The sequence below is a fragment of the Papaver somniferum genome, chromosome 10, assembly GCF_003573695.1.
Source record: "Papaver somniferum cultivar HN1 chromosome 10, ASM357369v1, whole genome shotgun sequence".
Taxonomy (NCBI): Eukaryota; Viridiplantae; Streptophyta; class Magnoliopsida; order Ranunculales; family Papaveraceae; genus Papaver; species Papaver somniferum.
The window spans coordinates 85844916-85863054 of NC_039367.1; the positions used below are offsets into that span (position 1 = coordinate 85844916).

The window sequence follows — 18139 nt, forward strand, 5'->3', positions numbered from 1 at the left end:
ATGCATTCAATCGTCTCTCTAATTGTTATTGGACCTTCAACATAATATCGTCACCAATGGTGGAACTGGAAATGAAGAACACCCCTGGCTTGACAATTTTTTATACCCTGGATTAAGCCTATAATTAGTAAATTTGGGATCATCAAAATTAGGCAGTCAAAATTGGATTTTTGTGGGCTTTGGGGTGGGTTCAGCTATGGGAAGCTTGGCTGTACCTCCGCCCCTGATCGTCACTATCTCATCCGTTTTTGTTATGTATTTTAGATACACCTAGTTTTCTCCCATTTCTACTTTTTCTTCATCTTCTACTCTAATCCCATTTCTTTTTTTCTTCATCTTCTACTCTAAAACCTTAGAACTCAATAACTCAAATAATTTCTTAACACTTTTTTTTTTTTAGTAAATCATGATTACCAATTAGCACTAAAAGGAGTTTACTCAATAAATATTTTTATCAATTTCCAAAGAGTTTAACGGATTTACAAAGTATTATGTTATTGGTTGTATACTTTTAAAATCTCTTTCAAAGTTTATGTTACTCGTTGTAGATTGTCAAAAGGTCTTCTAAAGTTTGTGTTACTCATTGTAAACTTGAAAATTCAAAGACTTTGCATACTTATCTATTTTCAAGACTTTGAGTGACTTTTGGGTATATATTTTCCTTGATAAAAGTCATGTGAAATATGTAAGATTTTGGAAGACTTCCAAATTTTTTATACAAATATTTTTTACTCTCTTTTATTTTATTTCATGAATACACAATTTATAAAACTCCTATTATAGATGAGTATAAATTATATGATATGATTAAATGCTTTTTATTTTAATTATTATGTACAAATTTACAACAATAATTATTTTAATTTATTATTACACTTTATTATATTCTATTGAACAAAAGAAATAAGTTATATACATAAAATAATAATAATTTATTTTAATTTAGTTGAAGTTATTATAATAAATAAGCTATAATAAATTTTTTGTTTATGTCTATCATGCATTTTTCCATATAAAATTTGTTTATAAAACTCTTCAGGACTCTATAAATGTGATTGCTCAATTCTGTATAATTATCGCAAAATTATTTATTTTCATGATTCTTTTTGAATCTCTACAAATTTACAAATATATTTATTGAGTAAACCCCTATAAATTAATCAAGAACAGACTAACCACTACGGAAAAAATATGTGGACAAAGGCGGATTCATTCCCCAATTTATCGACCCTATTTCCCTTATTTCTTTTTGGGCCGCCTTTAAAATATCAGGCGACAATCTAAATTAACGGTTGCGATTCAAATTGTATACCACAATCCGTGGTACAGGAAGTAAAACAAAATTTACTCAGTATTTTAATGATTCAGCATCTAATAAACCCGAGATAGCCGTTGCCGTTGTAAAACAAATACGACCGTTACAAAACTTTTAAAGTATAAAACACAAAATCAAACTCAAGGAGGAAAAAGAACCTAATTTCTGATAGAAATCAAATCTCAAAAAGCTATCAAAAATGAAAATTGATGATGAAGAAGAAGAAGAAGTGATGCAACAGATCAGATTCAAAGCAACAGAACTTCTTCTCAGAGAAGAATACAAAGAATCAATTCAAGTTTACACTCAATTCATATCTCTATCTAAAAATCATCTCTCAAAAATCACTTCCAAATCTGAAAACCCAGATCGATTCAACAAATTACAGAAAACCCTTTGTTTAGCTCTATCAAATCGAGCCGAAGCAAAATCAAAGATCCGTCACTTCGCGGAATCACTTGAAGATTGTAACGCAGCATTGGAAATCGAGAAAACCCATTTCAAAACCCTTGTCTGTAAAGGTAAAATCTTATTGCATCTTAATCAATATGCGAATGCTTCTAATTGTTTTCAATCTGGTTTACATGATAATGATTCTATTCAGAACAGTGATATTGAAATGATTAATGGGTTTTTAAATAGATGTAAGAAACTTGAGTATCAATCTAGGACTGGGGTTTTTGATTTGTCTGATTGGGTAATAAATGGGTTTTCCAAAGATCAAAATCCAGATCTCGCTGAGTTCACTGGACCAATCGAGATTAAGAAATCTGAGGTCAGTGGTAGAGGTTTGTTTACGACGAAGAATGTTGAAGCAGGGAATTTATTGTTTGTTACTAAGGCAGTTGCTACTGATAGAGGGATTTTTTTGCCGGAATGTGGTGAAGACTCAAAGATGGTTATGTGGAAAGATTTCGTTGAAAAAGTTGTTGATGTTTCGACGAAATGTAGGAAGACTTATGATTTGATTTGCAGATTATCAACCGGGGAAGAAGAAGAAGTGCTTCAAGTTCCTGCAATTAGTGTTTTCAGGCCAGACAGTGATGAATTTTTATCATGTGAGGATATGAAACCGGATGTTGCTAAGATTTTGAACATCTTGGATGTGAATTCGCTAACTGAAGAAGATGGAATTTCGGCTAAAGTTCTTGGAAAGAATAGTGATTATTATGGTGTTGGTTTATGGATTTTGGCATCTTTTATTAATCACTCTTGTGAACCAAATGCAAGGCGCCTGCACGTTGGTGATCATCTACTGGTTCATGCTTCGCGAGATATCAAAGCCGGGGAAGAAATACTTTTCGGGTATTTTGATGTTTTAACACCATTGAGCAAGAGAAATGAGATGTCTAAAACTTGGGGATTTCATTGTCAGTGTAACAGATGCAGATTCGAGAGGGATATGTATAACCGTAACCAGGGTTTAAATGAGATAGAGATTTTGCTGGAGTGCGGGTCAGATATAGGTAATGTAATTGTCAGATTGGAGGAAGGGATGAAGAGATGGATGCTCAAGGGGGAGAAAAGGGAGAAGGGCTATTTGAGAGCTTCGTTTTGGAGGGTATTTTCAGAAGCTTACCAGTCGGAGAAGTCTATGCAAAGGTGGGGACGGCGGATTCCACCGGCTGAGGTTGTTGGTGAAAGTGTTGCAGAAGCAGTAGGCAGTGACGAAAGAGTTCTAAAAATGGTGGTGGAAGGGTTGAGAAAAAATGGTGTTAGCAGTGGAATTGTGGAGATGGAGAAAGAAATGAAGCTAGGGAGATCTGTTTATGGCAAAGTGATCAAGAAAAGAAAGGCAGTGAAAGCTCTACTTGAGCTTTGCATTTGTTAACTAACTAAAGTTTGCTGGTCTTGATTTAGATATCAACAATCATTAAGTAGTACTTCCATGTTTTACTGTACTGTACTGTGATTTGGTTTTCATAAGAAATAATAAGCACACAAATTGAAGGCAAAGAAGTTTCAGTAACATCTTGATTCTTGAGTGGAAAACTATTAGTTCGTTCTTACCGCGTCAACCTGCGCTATATTCTCAGTTCTTTTTATCACATCTGGGACCTTATTTCATCTAATTCGGACGAGATAAATATGATCAAGCCAAATAACTATCTTATATTTATTATTATTGTTGTGGCAGTTTAAACTTAAAAATGCAGCAACAAAAGAAGAACAAACTTGTGTCGCACAGCATAATAATGGAATAGGGTTTTATTAATTTTTCGAAAAATACTTCCGTTTACAGGGTCTGTTTTAAAAACAGTTCAATCAGACTGAACGCAAAATAACGTTGGTGCAGATTAGAAACAAGATATCCTCAAAAAATTGACTGCTAACCATCTGTTTTGAACATGTGTTGAGTCCATAATGAACTCAAAATGAGCAAATCAAAGTATCTAAAAAGATTTGTTCATTGCATAGGAATTGCCCTGTATAGTCACAACACCTAGTACCTGACAACTAATACAAGATTTATTTTTTGGTCTTTTTGATACCGGAATTTTGTAGACACTGCCTATTAACCCAAGTAATCTGAAATCCTTTGGTACATGTGCATGAATCTTTTTGGGCAATAAGTAGATGAATGAACAGTTTAATCTTCAGTTTATAACACCTGCTTCATGAAATTCCTGGAGAACAGCCATAAGTTCAGTTTTAATGATGTCCCAGCACTTTGCTTCCAACATCCAGTTATCTTCTTGAGAGACTTTGTTAGTCCACTGAATTCAGGTTGGAGTGGAAGTCTTGCATTTCCTGCTGAATTCTTGGTTGGTGGAAGCAGTCTTCTCCTTCATCACCAGCTTTGCTGTTGTGTCAGCCTTGTGAGTTGTGATATTTCACTTCAGCCCTTTGAAGTATTTTCTCTTTTTTCCAATCTTCAATTGTTTTACTCAATTTCAGCCTTGAGTCTCTCAGTGAATCCTTGTTGGTTGAGTACAGCACTCTCTTCTTGTTAATTAAGATGCTTGATTTTAATTTCTAGCTCATACATAGGGGTTCAAATTATGCACGGACTATCCACCAGCAGGGTTTATCACAATTCAGGCAGTTGATAAAATAAGTATCTCAAAATATCCAAGTATGGATAATCTGTGAAATTTTACTCTTGCAAATATTCTCAGTTAGTTTCAATGAAGAAGAAAAGAAGAATGTTATTATGTCAACCTATTTTAATAGCTAAATATCTTTGCATTCTAGACATAACCAAATTGCAAAGCCGTGAACTGGATGTCCAAAACGCCAGCCAATTTGGTTACTCTAACTTCATCATCCAAAGCTGCAAATAAAAAGTTTGCTCCAAATGTGTTTAGGCCGGACATGCAATTTTCCTTCTTTTCTTGGACTTTTCTCCTAGTGCTTCTAGCGAAACAAGACTACTTAAGTGGGGAAATGCCTCCACCCATATATCCTCGAAGAATCATCCCATAGTTCTGTCAAAGTTGAAGTTTTTGCATCATAACAAGAGAGAACTCCGTTGAACCATAGTAGCACCTGACTGCTCTTTGTAACCGCAAATGGATGATACGACGACATATAGTACTTAGCTTTAGAGCCATCCCATGGTATACTAAATTCTTTATTCCAACTCCAGTAGTTGTCGAATTCGTCTTCTCCCATGCAATAAGCATTACACTGCTTCTTTTTCTTCAATGGCCATATGTTGACACATGATCCTTCTTCTACGTCAAAAACAGATAAATACCCTCTCAACAACTTGAGAGTAACTTCACTAAAATCCCTGTAAACTGATGATGGCAGTAGAATCATTATGAACTTCTCATCTGCCAAATCAAAAGCCACAATTTTACGTTCCGAGATCTCCATCCAATGAATGGCTCCGTTTCCACAGACACTGGCGTCCTTTATGGATATAAAGAACTCAGCTCTTCCTTTATCTCTCCACCCTATACCGCTACCAAGGGTGTATACTTGAACTTTGAGGCTCCGCTCCGAAGATGGATAACTAGACCTAGTGTACATTCTAACAACTTTATATTCATCCGTCGAATAATTGTAACCAAATCACCTCCAACACGATACTCTGATATATAGTCTTCGTCAACTAATACGTATTCTGGAAGTTTAGCAAATTCTCCGATGACGGGGTTACATATATAATTAGGATCATACATGCAGTCATGAACGACCGAGAAACAGACCAAACCGTTACACGAACCAACCATCTTGTACCAAGAGTCTGCGGGAGAGGTTATCGAAGTTGACAAGTGTTTTGTAAGAATAGCGTCGTCCGTGCATATCGATATCATCGTATTCTTGTCCTCCATGGCAGAGTTGAATCTTTTTGTATAAATCTACGCGTCCCGACTAGAAACAGGAGACCTAATTGAGTATCGGTCAGTAGATCTCGCCAGCGTTTACAAACTAATTTGCAGTTTATAATGGAATTGTGAGGTAAGGATGATATTACGTTTAAGATGATACCTTGGGGTAGTTTCTCCATGTCGTTAACCTTATTGTTTAGATCTCTAACGACACCACTCCTGCTGTTGTTGCCCTGCAATAGGAAACCACTGTCTGCACTCTGTACAGATTATACTACTCGATCTTTGCTTTTATAAGGTTTCTCTAGCTTTATTTTGGAAACATGCAAAGCTGGGCCTGGCCAGCTTGGTAGATCCATCCAGACTGAGCTCCACCATTGTCAGCCCAGTCGTGGAAGTTATTAACAATAATGTTCAAGTACCACCCGTTAACAAAAACCTATTAGAACTAAATTTTGGTTTTGTTTTGTTCATTTAGATGTTAACCATCATTGATTTGGTTTTTTAAGAAATAAGCACTTCACAAATTGAAGGCGAAGAAGTTTCAGCAACATCTTGATTCTTGGCTCGAAAACTAGTTGTTCTTTCTTACAGCATCAACCTGCTTTTTTACTCGGTTCTTTTTATTGCATCTGTACGTTATGTTCCAACGGCCAAATACCGCAATCTTAGTTTAAACTTAAAAATGCAGCAACAAAAAGGAAAACAAACCTCTTTGGCATTTTTAAATTTCCTTTCAAAGAGGTGCATAACAATGGAGTAGGAGGTTCTATTAATTTTTCAAGAATGACTTGGGGTTACAAGGTCTTTTTCATCAAAATAACTTCAGCAAGACCAAAAATCAAGATATCCCCAAATAAAAGCTAAACTATGTCAACCTCGTCTATTCGATCAAATATCACATTTTGAGAGCTTCACTAGTTTATTGTAGAGTATCCGATTATCTCTTGCCGTGTTACTTTCTATCAGCCCACTCTGCACAAGTTCCTGTTGCATTGGGAAAAAGCAATTATAAAACATTGGAAAGGCATAATGACAGGATGGAAATTCTAAACTGTGTTAGAAAAACAAAAAACTGGCGCCTCACCTTGACATCCCTATGAGAAAGAAACTTTCCTAGATTATGAATAATCGACCTCAAGTCCTCAACCTGCAAAAGCAAGATCGTAACAAATGATTTACTCTTTTACCTGAATAAATTTTAATGAGAAAGAAACAAGCATCCGACTTTTAAAGTTCAAACTTTTCATACACATGAATACTTTTACAATGATCTTTCATACTCCGTCAAAAAGTGAGATGAAACCAAAAAGGCAACATATCTCAGATTTTGAAACTGGATTTGAAATAAATGAAGAGTGACACTGGCTATGGTAAGTAATCTGGGGATAGCGGTGGGAGGTATAACTGAAGTCATCTAAAATGAAAACCTGAAACAAATATAACAACGAAGAAAGTACCTTAATGTAGCCCAACCGATTCCGATCAAAGAACCTGAATGCCTGTTCAAAAATGAAAATTTTTCCTTAGCTTTTGCAAAAAAACGCTACCCTAGAAATATGTACGAGTTAATAAAAGTGAGGTACCAAGAACATACCTGCAATAGTTCCTTATCAACAATTCCCTCCTCTTTGACAGGTTTTTTATTTGCTTCTGTGTCTACTTCTGCTTCTTTTGCTGCCAAATTGGATTTGTCTCCTTTCTCAGCAGTTATCTCATCAGTCCTATCTCCCAGCGCAGACTCCTCAGTTTTAATGTTTGTTTCACTTATTCCCTTTTCTACCTTAACCTCTGAAGCAGCCGGTTCATCTTCATTTCTAACCTGCAGTGTAATATTAAAGATATCAAATACTCATGGTAACTGCATCATCAGTGTGTGTTAGTGAAGGTTATGTCAATCACTTCATTTTTACAGGAAGGGATATAACAAGAGCATCATGTATTTTACACTGTATACGTTGACGCATTATTTTATCAATAAAGTATGATTTCAAGATATTCGATAACATGGATCACTCATGTAAACTGACCTTTAGAACCTGAAAGGCCTCAACTTTAATATATAGGTTATTACTTTCCTAATTTTCCCTATTCGGACTGTTATGTTTTCATTCACCAACAAATTACCACACATACCCTCGTTCCCCTAAAATCACTTGCACTAATTTTCTAACATGAAATTCCAAACTGTAATAAATAAATAACTAGATAAAAGATGTTCGGACAAGAAGAAAGTTAAGAGCGAGATGGATGGAGAAGACAAGCTATGACATGAGATTTCAAGATGATCCAACAACATTAAAAAAGAAATGGGCAAAAGAATCCTTACCTCCTTGGGTTTGTCATGCTGGTCGAACTCAGCTTCCATTTCTTGATCATCATCAATATCTTCCTCAGGATCATAATCATTTGCTTCATCATCCATTTTGGAATCGCCACGCCCATCTATGATAGGATCATCCTTGTTTAGTTCTTCTTTGTGGTTTGAATTTGAATTAGCATCTTTTGTAGACTCTTCATCCATAGGAGTAGCTTCAGTTGGCTTCAGTTTCTTTTTTGAAAGCTTCACCTGCTTCACGGGATTTTCATCACGTTCTCTTTTCCTTTGATCCCTTTTCTTCACATAGTTTAAGCGCAGTTTCTACGTATAGAGATCAAATTGATAAATTCAGTATCAAGCACAAATTAAAAAGTGCATTATGAGATTTACCACTCAGAACCAACCTGGAGAAATGTCAACAGTCGACAACCCATTTGGTGCTGTAGCATTTCATAGAGTGCTTCCGCAAAAAGTGAGAGCTGCAGAAGATAAAACTCAGTTTGATACATAACTCCTCACAACATAAAAATAAAATTGGCATACCAACACCTATTATCTAATGTACAAAACCAAACAAACCTCAAAAGTTGATTCATCGATATCCTTGTCATTATAATCCAGAAGTGCATCCGACGATAGTGACATTGAGCGTATCTGCAAGATAATAATCCATGGTCGTAAAACTAGTATCAGCAGGTTGGTGTTGATACCATTTCATAATAAAATTTTAAATTCAATTTTCATATACCATAAACTGTAACCTACTTTGGAATCTTTGCTTGATTTGGTCTGTAGAACCAAGCCAGGGTATTTTGGAGGTTCCTCGGCCATACCCTTTTCTTTCACAAGCTTACTTAACTTATGCCTCGAATCGTCTTTCTCATCTTTGCCTTTTTTTCTCATTCGCATTTTTTACCTTGTCCTTGTTAAGATGCGGACTATCTTTCACAGAGCTCTTTTCCTCCAAAGTATTTGACTCCTTTTTGGCAGAAGTGTCGTTTTTGTCATCAAGACCTTTTTTCTCCCTATCAACCTTCTCATCCTTTTCACCAACACTATTTGCAGCCTCTTTCTTACCACCACTAGTCTTTATAGATTTTTGTTTCGTATTAGTTTTCTTCACCATTTTTTTCTCCTCAACCGTAACCTTTTCTGCACTTGCAGCTTGCTCTTTCAGTTTTTCACCTTCACTTCCCTCCTCCAGCACTACCTTCTTCTCATCATTATCCTCATCCTTCTTACCATCAGCACCCACACTAGAGCTTCCCACTAGACTAGGTTTTCTTTTAGGTACCCTTTTGATGATCTTCTTCTTTCCACTTGTTTTAACAGCAACTTGCTGAACTGCTGCATTATCTTTTCAATCTTCTTGAACCTCTACTGGCTTCTCCAGTTTTAACACATCTTGAGTATCAGTTGAAGTCAAATCCTTATCTTCTTTCTGGGGAGTCTTTCCTGCAGGAACCTTCTTCACAACTTTCTTCCTGGCGAAAGTTTTAACACCGGAGGGATCAACAGTAGTCCCGTCAGGATCAACGGTAGTGTCGGACGCACCTTGTTTGTCTACATCACATTTCTGACTATTAGTGCTTATAGTAATCTCTTCACCAGTTTTTTTATCAGCAACTTTCAGTTTCACAACCTTCTTAACAATTTTCTTCTTCTCAGACTTTTTAGCTCCAGTTCCCTGAACAGTAGGTGTTCCTTCAGTACCCTTTTTCTCTAGAGCCTTCTCATCATCACCCCCTTCTCCTCCGTCTTTGTTCTCGGGATCTTTGGCATTCTCTTGGGGCATCTCACTTCCACCTTCATTTTTCTTACCATCAATTGGCTGTTTTGAGGGTGTACCCTCTGATTCTTTCTTTTCCTCTTTAACGGTCGTCATCAGTTTGCCTTCCGCTTTAACAGTTTTTGAGGAATCAGCATCTTTATCAGATTTTTTAATACTTTGCCCCCCTATAGAAATAGGCAACGAACATCAGCTAAGAAATAGCCATAACAATAGATTAAAATGGAAAAGTTATCAGATTGCTCAAGTACCTTTCACTGTATTCTTCTCAACAGATTTCTATACAAAAACAAAATTAACAATTTTAGTCAGCAAGATAAAGAGGAGAACGACAGAAAAAAAAACGCAAAGAGAAATATTATGAATCTGAACAAAGACAATTTTAAATTGAAACCTTGTTTTTCTGTGCAGCAAGACGCTGCTCTCTCTCAGCTATGGCTTTCTTGTGTGCAAGCAATTGATCTCTCCATGCTTCTAATGAAGGGAGACATTCTGACAAATCTGGAATATACAGTACAGTGATTTCTTTGTGGCTAAAAAGCCCATCCTTGCCAAGTCTATTATAGTGAACCTGCAGAAATTATAGATATTAGGATATGAATGCGCTGAAAAATGCTGACATCACCTTAGGTTTGTGCCATTACTTGATACATAGATAATAGAAAACAAGTACATAGTACATACACATCTTGAAGTTCACTAATCAATGCTGAAATGCAAGCCATGATCGGGGAAGCCTAAAACATGATAGAGGGAGTAAAATCATGAGAAAGGAAAAAACATGGGGAGTGAAAATACCTCAAGGAAACGATTCCATTGTTGGCATTTCTGCAAATCAAGTTGGGTTATATCCTTGGTGTAACTGCAATACAAATGTATTTGTTAGGCGATATTAAATATTTCAGTTTTGTGCTTAAAAAGGAAGAATTAAGTCAAGGAACAAAGATGTATTAAGTACTTACCTAATGGCAGTCTTAATCAACGAGGAATCATCAACTGAAGAATCCCCTTCATCAACAACACCCTGTGGGCCACCAATAGCCATGAAAGCCCGATCTTTTCTCAGAAAAGAAAACCTCAGAATATTGTTGATATGCGGTATACGGTCTTCATAGTTTTTATTAGAAGACAGCTCCTCCAAAGCATCCTTGCTGATTCCACTCATCAAGATCACCTAAAATGGAAAATGATAAGCGCACTATTAGGTTCACTATCTAAAAAACAAATGTGGGACAAAAGATCTGGCCACACATTAAAGACAACCAAAAGTATCTCTTTGGCAGAATGTGAATGAACGAATGAATAAATTGGCACCTTTGCGTTCCATATGGTAGCACCACTTGTGGGTTCCCCAGACTCGGCAACTGACTGAATGGATGACTCTTTTTTCACAGAAAGGCTCTCTACTTCAACAAGGTCATGCTCGAAGCTGGGACACTCAGCATAATAAACTCATTCATAAAGGTTTCCACCGAAAGCAATATGTAATATAAAATTTGAGGGCGAGCAAAAGAGAAGTACCTAACAGGAGTGCTGAAAGAAATGTTCTGATTCTCCTTTGGCCAGTTCACAACAGCCTACAGAATGTAGAGGTTCGTGTCAATGCCCAGAGCAGGATTTACTTTCGATCGCGATCCACACAAAAAAGTAAGAAGGTCTTACCTTTGTGAAATCTGGTGAGACAAATAGCCTAGGATAGCGCTTGCTAACGGACAAATAATCCCTTTCAACATCCACCAAACAAGATGGGTGCACCTGCAGGCAAACCACCTCATTAAAGACCGCAAAAAACACTAGATAGGGGAGAGAGAGAGAGAAGGAGAAAAAAAAAAGGATATTGCAAAACAGCTGAACAGCACTTCAATAGCTCCAACAATAGACAACCACACTAATTGCCAACAGACATTTAAATACAAAACCATTTCAAAGCAGTAAAGCCTTGTATCTGAACCAAAGAACCCTTACAGAAATACTTGAAACAGAAACCAGCTACTATAAATATCATTAGCGAGTAAAAAATGGTCACCACCAACGTCCGGCTAAATATTGAACTACGTGAATCATAATCATCTACATATCCTAAAAACTAATCGAGGGTCAAAAAGTCGAAAAAAGAATTGTTCAAATCTTGACCAACAGCCCCGAGTTCCCCAGCAAAAAGATTAAGATCAAGCGTAACGTCCTACACTGAAGATGACAATTCCACGGCCTTGTGGTTGGTAGATATAGTTCCCATGTCAGTGAACGATTAAGGTTCTTATGTGAATTTACCTTGCAGACATATTCCCTCCTTTTCTCTTTAATGGGTGAATGGCGCCTTCAGTATAAGAGAACACAGAGTTAGTTATGAAGGCTTCACCATGTATGAAGCAGCAATCTATTCAGAACTGTAGCAAGTCACAATATAAAACATCAAGATCCACCTCTGCTGAGAATCATGACGTTGCAAATCTCGTCCCAGAGACTTCTCCTCCTTTCCTAAAGCAGAACCAGGTCGTTCTCTAGTGATTCTTGGTGGCGTTCTTTCTCGCCTAATTTCAGGGATACGTTTACGTTCACGTTCTCTATCTTTGTCACGTCGCTCCCGTTCTCGTTCACGTTCGCGATCGCGTTCTCGTTCCTCTCACACACGCACATGATCCCTACGACGCTCCTCCTCCCTTATTTCTAGCTCTCGCCGGAAAGTTCCTCTATCATCTTTTCTTTCCTCCATCCTGGAACCTCCAAGGCCACCTCCACGTGACAAAAGGCTACTAGGATAATCAGATTCACGTGATGTGACATGAAGTCCTTTCGCATTCCCGTAGTCCCGACCAGGAGGCAGACTCACCCCATAACCAGAAGTTGCAGAACCTTGTGCAGCATACATGAGGTCATCAGCATTTCTTCGAGGTGCTGCCCCTAATATGGATGATGCTTGATGTTGTCCATCGTACGGAAGACCACTAAGCATTGATAAAGTACGAGGATCTGCATCCAGCCTTCCACCATAGACACTTAAATCTTGTGCGGAGTGACGAACGGGAGCACCCCGCGCAGCAAGATAGTCAGCTGGTCTGCCAGAAACGCCAATGCTACTTAGCCCAGTAAGAAAATGAGTCTATCCAACGTAACAGGACATGCAGAGGACACTGACACTAACATAGACACCTTTTAACTGAAAAACTGTCTTTTATGGGACTAAGCAAGAAACAAGCAGGTGCTCGCATTTTCCAAATTCACATAAAGAACATAAAAGCGGACACTGACACTAACATAGACACCTTTTAATTGAAAAACGTCTTTTATGGGACTGAGCAAGAAAGAACCAGATGCTCGCATTTTCCAAATTCACATAAAGAAAATAAAAAGTGTATCACCATGACCAGAGATGCATCATGCAACAACCATTAATTCAAGAAAAAATTAGTAGCACCGCCGTGATAAGTACCTAGCACCACCATCTAGAGGAGAAGCGGATTGTAGTGATTGAGATTTTAGCAACTGTTGCTGTCTAAGTAGTGCAGCCTGGAAAGATAAAAAAATATACAAGTGTTAGATAGACTGAACTTATACATGTCAAACATAATATAAACTAAAGTACAAAAACGTTGATAAACTGATTTCTTAAAACATGCCACTGTGTACAGGGTTTAAAGGAAGATTTCGCAAATGAATCATTCTCGGCATAAGTTTTCATACTAAGACCTCAAATCTAAGATCTAAAGTTTCTCTCAAAAGGAAACTAGACGCTGAACTTGTATTTTGCAATTGATTAAAGGTTAGGGCTCAAGCTGTTCTAGTTCACATTTGCCTTGTTGTAGTTCCAACATCTTATCTCCGTTATACAATAAAAAAGATAATAGATCAGCATCAATCAACATAACAAGCGAAAATTACAAATTTCTCCACATATTATCTGATTCAATGATAAAACAATCGGTCTTTTGGTTCAGAAAAATGTTTTATTTTTAATTGGAATTGATGATCTCCCCTCTGACGAGGTTGTGTGACCCAAAGGACCAAAGGTGAACCATTCACTGATTTTAACAAACAGAGCTATTTATAGTTCAGAATCTCAGTAAAAACTATGACAGCTCATACAGGGCGTGTACATATGTATAGTGTAGCCAAGCTGAATACCTGGTCAATGCGATCGTAAATCTCAGGCTGCTGCAGATAAAAAATTGGAAGGAAGAATTAGTCAGGTCATAAAATCTATAAAATAGATAATGATCCCAGAATATTAAAAAAAAAATAGGAAGTAAACTAGAAAAGCGAAGTACCTGAAGTTGATGACCAAGACCAACAGAGTCTGTGTATCGTCTAGTTACTTCACTTTGCAAGTCATAATGCCGTCTATCTATGGAAGAGTAGTCAGAAAGCTTCCCAGATGAGAGTTGATCGCTTTTAGGGCCATATCCATGACTTGACGATGAAATATAGTCAGCAGATGCAAACATGGGAGAACCTGCAATACCTGAAGAATAGCCAGTCCGACCTTGAAGAGCTGATGATGTTGCTCCATTGTCACTCATTGGTCCAACCTGAACAAGCATGTGTTTGAGAGTGAAGGTTCATCCAACGATGTGTTGCTTGTTATGCAACAATGACATGGGTGCACATGTCAGTATCTGACATTATTATGTACATTGTACGTGCAGGATGTTAAGCTAGGGTGGCACAATAGCAACACACAACGTCTAACATAACATTGCAAGCAACGGCTGTAATGTTTTGAAAATAAGATGATGCAGGGGCAGTAGTGCATCATAATAATAAAAAATGTTTTTCATTTCGAAAAATAAGGAGATAAATAAGGATACAAAAGACAAACTAGTGAAAACAAAAGGACTGATCAGCCAACATTTTTGAGTAGAAATAAATTCGAAATGAAGAACAGAGCGTCTGTAGGGAAGTTAAGAGTACAGCAAGTCGATATATATAAACAATTAGTAGAGAGCACTGAGTTCAACTATACACCGTCATGCACAAAGTTTTCACTAACATGAGGATCCATAACAAATCGAAAAGCCAAACATTGGGATCTTCAGGATGAACCATTAAATGAGAAGTAAACAGCCCAAGACAATGTTCACAAAATCTCTACACTGGGGGATAAGAAATCAAAATGACCAACCAACAGTTGATTGTAATGAATCAGTTCTGTGAATGACATTAAAATCTATGAAATTAATAAAAGCTGCAAATGACCAAGCATGGGTTCAATATGTTCTGAAACTTGATAAAAAGGCCTCAGATGCGTGTATTCAAATCTTAGTGGTTATGCAATTTGGTAACCACTTTCTCACACTTTTGAAGTCAGGAGCCAAAATAAGCATTACATAGAACTGAAGTTATTGGAGAAAAAGAAATCTCTAACCTGCTGGGCACTGCTCAGCGCAGTTGATCCATAGACTGCACCATATGGTCCCCCAAAATGGGTTGACGCTAAAGGATGATGACCTCTATATCCAGCACCAATATCTGCCTCTTGAACAGCAGATCCTTGCATAGATGATTGTCGAGAAGGCAGGGAGCTTCCATCAGCTCCGGACTACGCATAAAAACAGCAGAAAGCCAAGATAAACAGCAACAAGTCAATATAACCAGAATTTAACCTAAATCATGTACATTGCCAATCAAGAACTTAAAAAAGACGGCTATAATTGATAATGCAACATCTAGGTTAGCGTCTCCGTCGACATAAACTTACATTTTGTCCACACGTCTGCTGAGCGCCATATTGATGCTGCCCATATGCATTGCTCCCTCTTGAGGAATACATTTTCCGTTTAATCGGATGCCCTAATTCCTCCTACACAGATTATGAAAATCGAAACAGATAAGAAAGAAGTCTATTTCGGGATTATATGCATATGCCCTAATTTGTTGATTAAGGGTTTTACAGAAAAAAGAAAGTTGGTGTTTTAATTGATTACCTTTACAACGGGGAAGAAAAAATAATAAGAGAAACCCTAATTTGTTTGATTAAGGGTTTAACCAGATCGTCCGAATTGCTTTAGATGAACATTTTTTCTATAAATTTCTCGAAGAATATTAAAAGAGCGCTGCGGTGGAGATGATGTTAAGAACGGACTAGGGCATCATCGTCTGTTTTTGTTTGCTACTGGTGTTGATAAAAATGGCTTTTTTTTCCGATTCTCCTTACTTGTATCTGGCTCCTTTCATCTAGCCATGACGTGTGCCCCCAGCTACCGACTACAATCTCCTTGCAAAGGCGGGTCAGGCCCTCCATCTTAAACCACAAAATCAACATAAAAGTATAGGTGTGGGCAAAAATATCCAAATTGTTGGATTTTACCCAAACTAATCCGTATTTTGGCGGGTGGATATATAATCCGTTTCTCGACGGGTTGGACGCGGATGAATTTTTAAAACCGGTCAATTTAACGGGTTTAACATTGGTGGAACGTCATCCATCTGTTGAACACCCGAACCTAAGAATAATGTTAGTATTATACATATATGAAAGAAAATTGGTAGATGATATATATAGTTTGCTATTGAGAAGCATTGAAGATCCTTAATGGTATTCAAAAAGTATCAGTTTTGGATTGGTCGAAGACCTTCGTATCAATAAATATTATTGTTTTGGTTATTGGAAAGACAACGTGTTACTCTTATTATGTTAATTATCCTACATTTTAGTAATTTAAGTTTTAAACTAAGTTATATTTCCCATGTTCAACATTTATCCGTTTTCGTTTAAAAATTATTTAGATCCGCGAAAATCAATTTGCATATGATCTGCTCATCCGCTCGCCGATGTGTGTCACATCCGGCGGCTAATGGACGTGGATGAAAATCTGAAATCAGTCATTTAGATGGATCGGACGCGGGTGATACCAAATTCGCGTCTACTCATCCGTTGCTCACCCCTACAGCAAAGAGATTTGAGTTATTAAATGTTTCAAAACTTCCAAGTTGGACATCAAGAAATTTATTGCTCATGTTAGATTTTTAATATGGATTAGAAAAATCACACCTTTTTTTTTGACAATCGACATATTTCAATTCATTCAGATCGAAATAGTGATTGCATGTTCTCTTACAAGAATAACAAAAACACCTGAATAGAAGATAGTTGAAATCCTAAATGCCAATAAGGACATCAATTACAAGTAGATCGTGAAGAGAAAGTGCGATAAACAACAAAGATATCCAAAAAAAATGTATAAGGGAAAGATGATGGTCTATCCGGAAGTAAATTTCTACCATTTAACCTAATTGTATTCTTCTTCGATGAGAGATGCTCCTAAAACAAAATAGTACTTTCCCATAAACTTGTCGATCCACACGAACACGGATGCCGATTCAAAGCGATGTTATGATGAATCTTTGATGTTTTTGAACCGAAAAGAGGGGCACATATAGTAGAGATTACCGCTACAGTTTAATTAATGCTTAACTAGTCATTTTCGTAAGTTAAGTAATTAATTAAGTAATAATTAGGGTTAGGCTGGACAGTCAGGGATATTTATTGAGCGAGGGATATTTATTGTACTTGTGTACTCTTCTTTAGTTTCTTATGAATTGATAGATAAGAGAGGTTGTTGTTAGTTCCAGATTTGATCTTCTAGTCCTGTTAATGGTTCTTACCAATTTTTATTGACATGGAGGAAAAGATAAGAAGAAAAATAAAAAGTTCCCAATTCCAATGATAGATGGGATCTTGGATGAGCTACATGGAGATATAATATTCACTAAGCTTGATTTGAGGTCTGGGTACCATCAGATTAGAATGTATGGCCCTGACATTCATAAGACAACTTTCAGAACCCATGAGGGGAACTATGAATTCATGGTGATACCTTTTGGGTTAATCAATGCCCCAGCTACCTTCCAAGCTCCACTGAATGAGATATTTAAACTATTTCTCAGGAAGTTTGTTTTAGTCTTCTTTGATGATATCCTGATCTATAGAAAGTCCCCATAAGAGCATGAACAGCATCTGAAGCAAGTTCTGAGCTTACTAAGACAACATGAGTTGTATGCTAAGAAATCAAAATGTTGTTTTGCACAATAGGGAGTTGGAATATTTGGGTCACCACATCACTTCTGGAGGGGCATCAACAGATCCATCTAAGATCACCATCATGGTAACCAGCCCCACTCCAACTACCTTGACGGAGTTAAGAGGTTTTCTAGGGCTAACTGGGTATTACAGGAAATTTGTGAAAGTATATGGAGCCATTTGTAAACCCTTAACTGATTTATTGAAGAAGAATAACTTTGCATGGTCTAGTTCAACTGACAAGGCATTTATTGAATTAAAGCTAGCCATGTGTAGCACACCAGTCCTGGCATTACCTGACTTCTCCAAGCTATTCATTCTAGAGACAGATGCTTGTGCAAGAGGTGTAGGAGCAGTTCTCATGCAAGAAGGAAGATCAATAACTTATTTTAGCAAGCCACTAAACCAGAGATCTCTG

The 18139-nt window shown here is 37.1% G+C and overlaps 3 protein-coding genes across 3 annotated transcripts; 1 reads left to right on the plus strand and 2 right to left on the minus strand.

Annotated features, from left to right (window-relative positions):
• The first annotated feature begins 1495 nt into the window (after nucleotides 1-1495).
• On the plus strand, nucleotides 1496-3264 carry LOC113315097. Its single transcript, XM_026563415.1, has one exon. It carries the CDS (start codon nucleotides 1515-1517, stop codon nucleotides 3144-3146), a length of 1632 nt encoding a protein of 543 aa, XP_026419200.1. The 5' UTR covers nucleotides 1496-1514; the 3' UTR covers nucleotides 3147-3264.
• A 1426-nt stretch (nucleotides 3265-4690) lies between these two features.
• On the minus strand, nucleotides 4691-5293 carry LOC113315850 (F-box protein At3g07870-like). The gene has a single exon (XM_026564100.1). The coding sequence runs from the start codon at nucleotides 5291-5293 to the stop codon at nucleotides 4691-4693; it is 603 nt and encodes a 200-aa protein (XP_026419885.1).
• A 998-nt stretch (nucleotides 5294-6291) lies between these two features.
• Nucleotides 6292-15840, minus strand: LOC113315851 (protein SHORT ROOT IN SALT MEDIUM 1). The gene is given in 25 exon segments (XM_026564101.1): nucleotides 6292-6582; nucleotides 6683-6745; nucleotides 7056-7097; nucleotides 7193-7417; nucleotides 7925-8236; nucleotides 8320-8394; nucleotides 8495-8569; nucleotides 8681-8821; nucleotides 8865-9149; nucleotides 9279-9871; nucleotides 9956-9983; nucleotides 10099-10275; nucleotides 10503-10566; nucleotides 10667-10878; nucleotides 11019-11133; nucleotides 11226-11281; nucleotides 11367-11459; nucleotides 11976-12021; nucleotides 12128-12760; nucleotides 13135-13211; nucleotides 13827-13853; nucleotides 13970-14230; nucleotides 15067-15240; nucleotides 15400-15501; nucleotides 15626-15840. Coding segments are annotated over 24 exon segments (3942 nt in total). The 5' UTR covers nucleotides 15472-15501; nucleotides 15626-15840; the 3' UTR covers nucleotides 6292-6486.
• Between the last annotated feature and the right edge of the window lie 2299 nt (nucleotides 15841-18139).

Bases quoted from the DNA above. Each gene is read 5' to 3' on its own strand.
- LOC113315097 (XM_026563415.1), top strand. From the start codon at position 1,515: ATGAAAATTGATGATGAAGAAGAAGAAGAAGTGATGCAACAGATCAGA.
- LOC113315850 (XM_026564100.1), bottom strand. From the start codon at position 5,293: ATGTACACTAGGTCTAGTTATCCATCTTCGGAGCGGAGCCTCAAAGTT.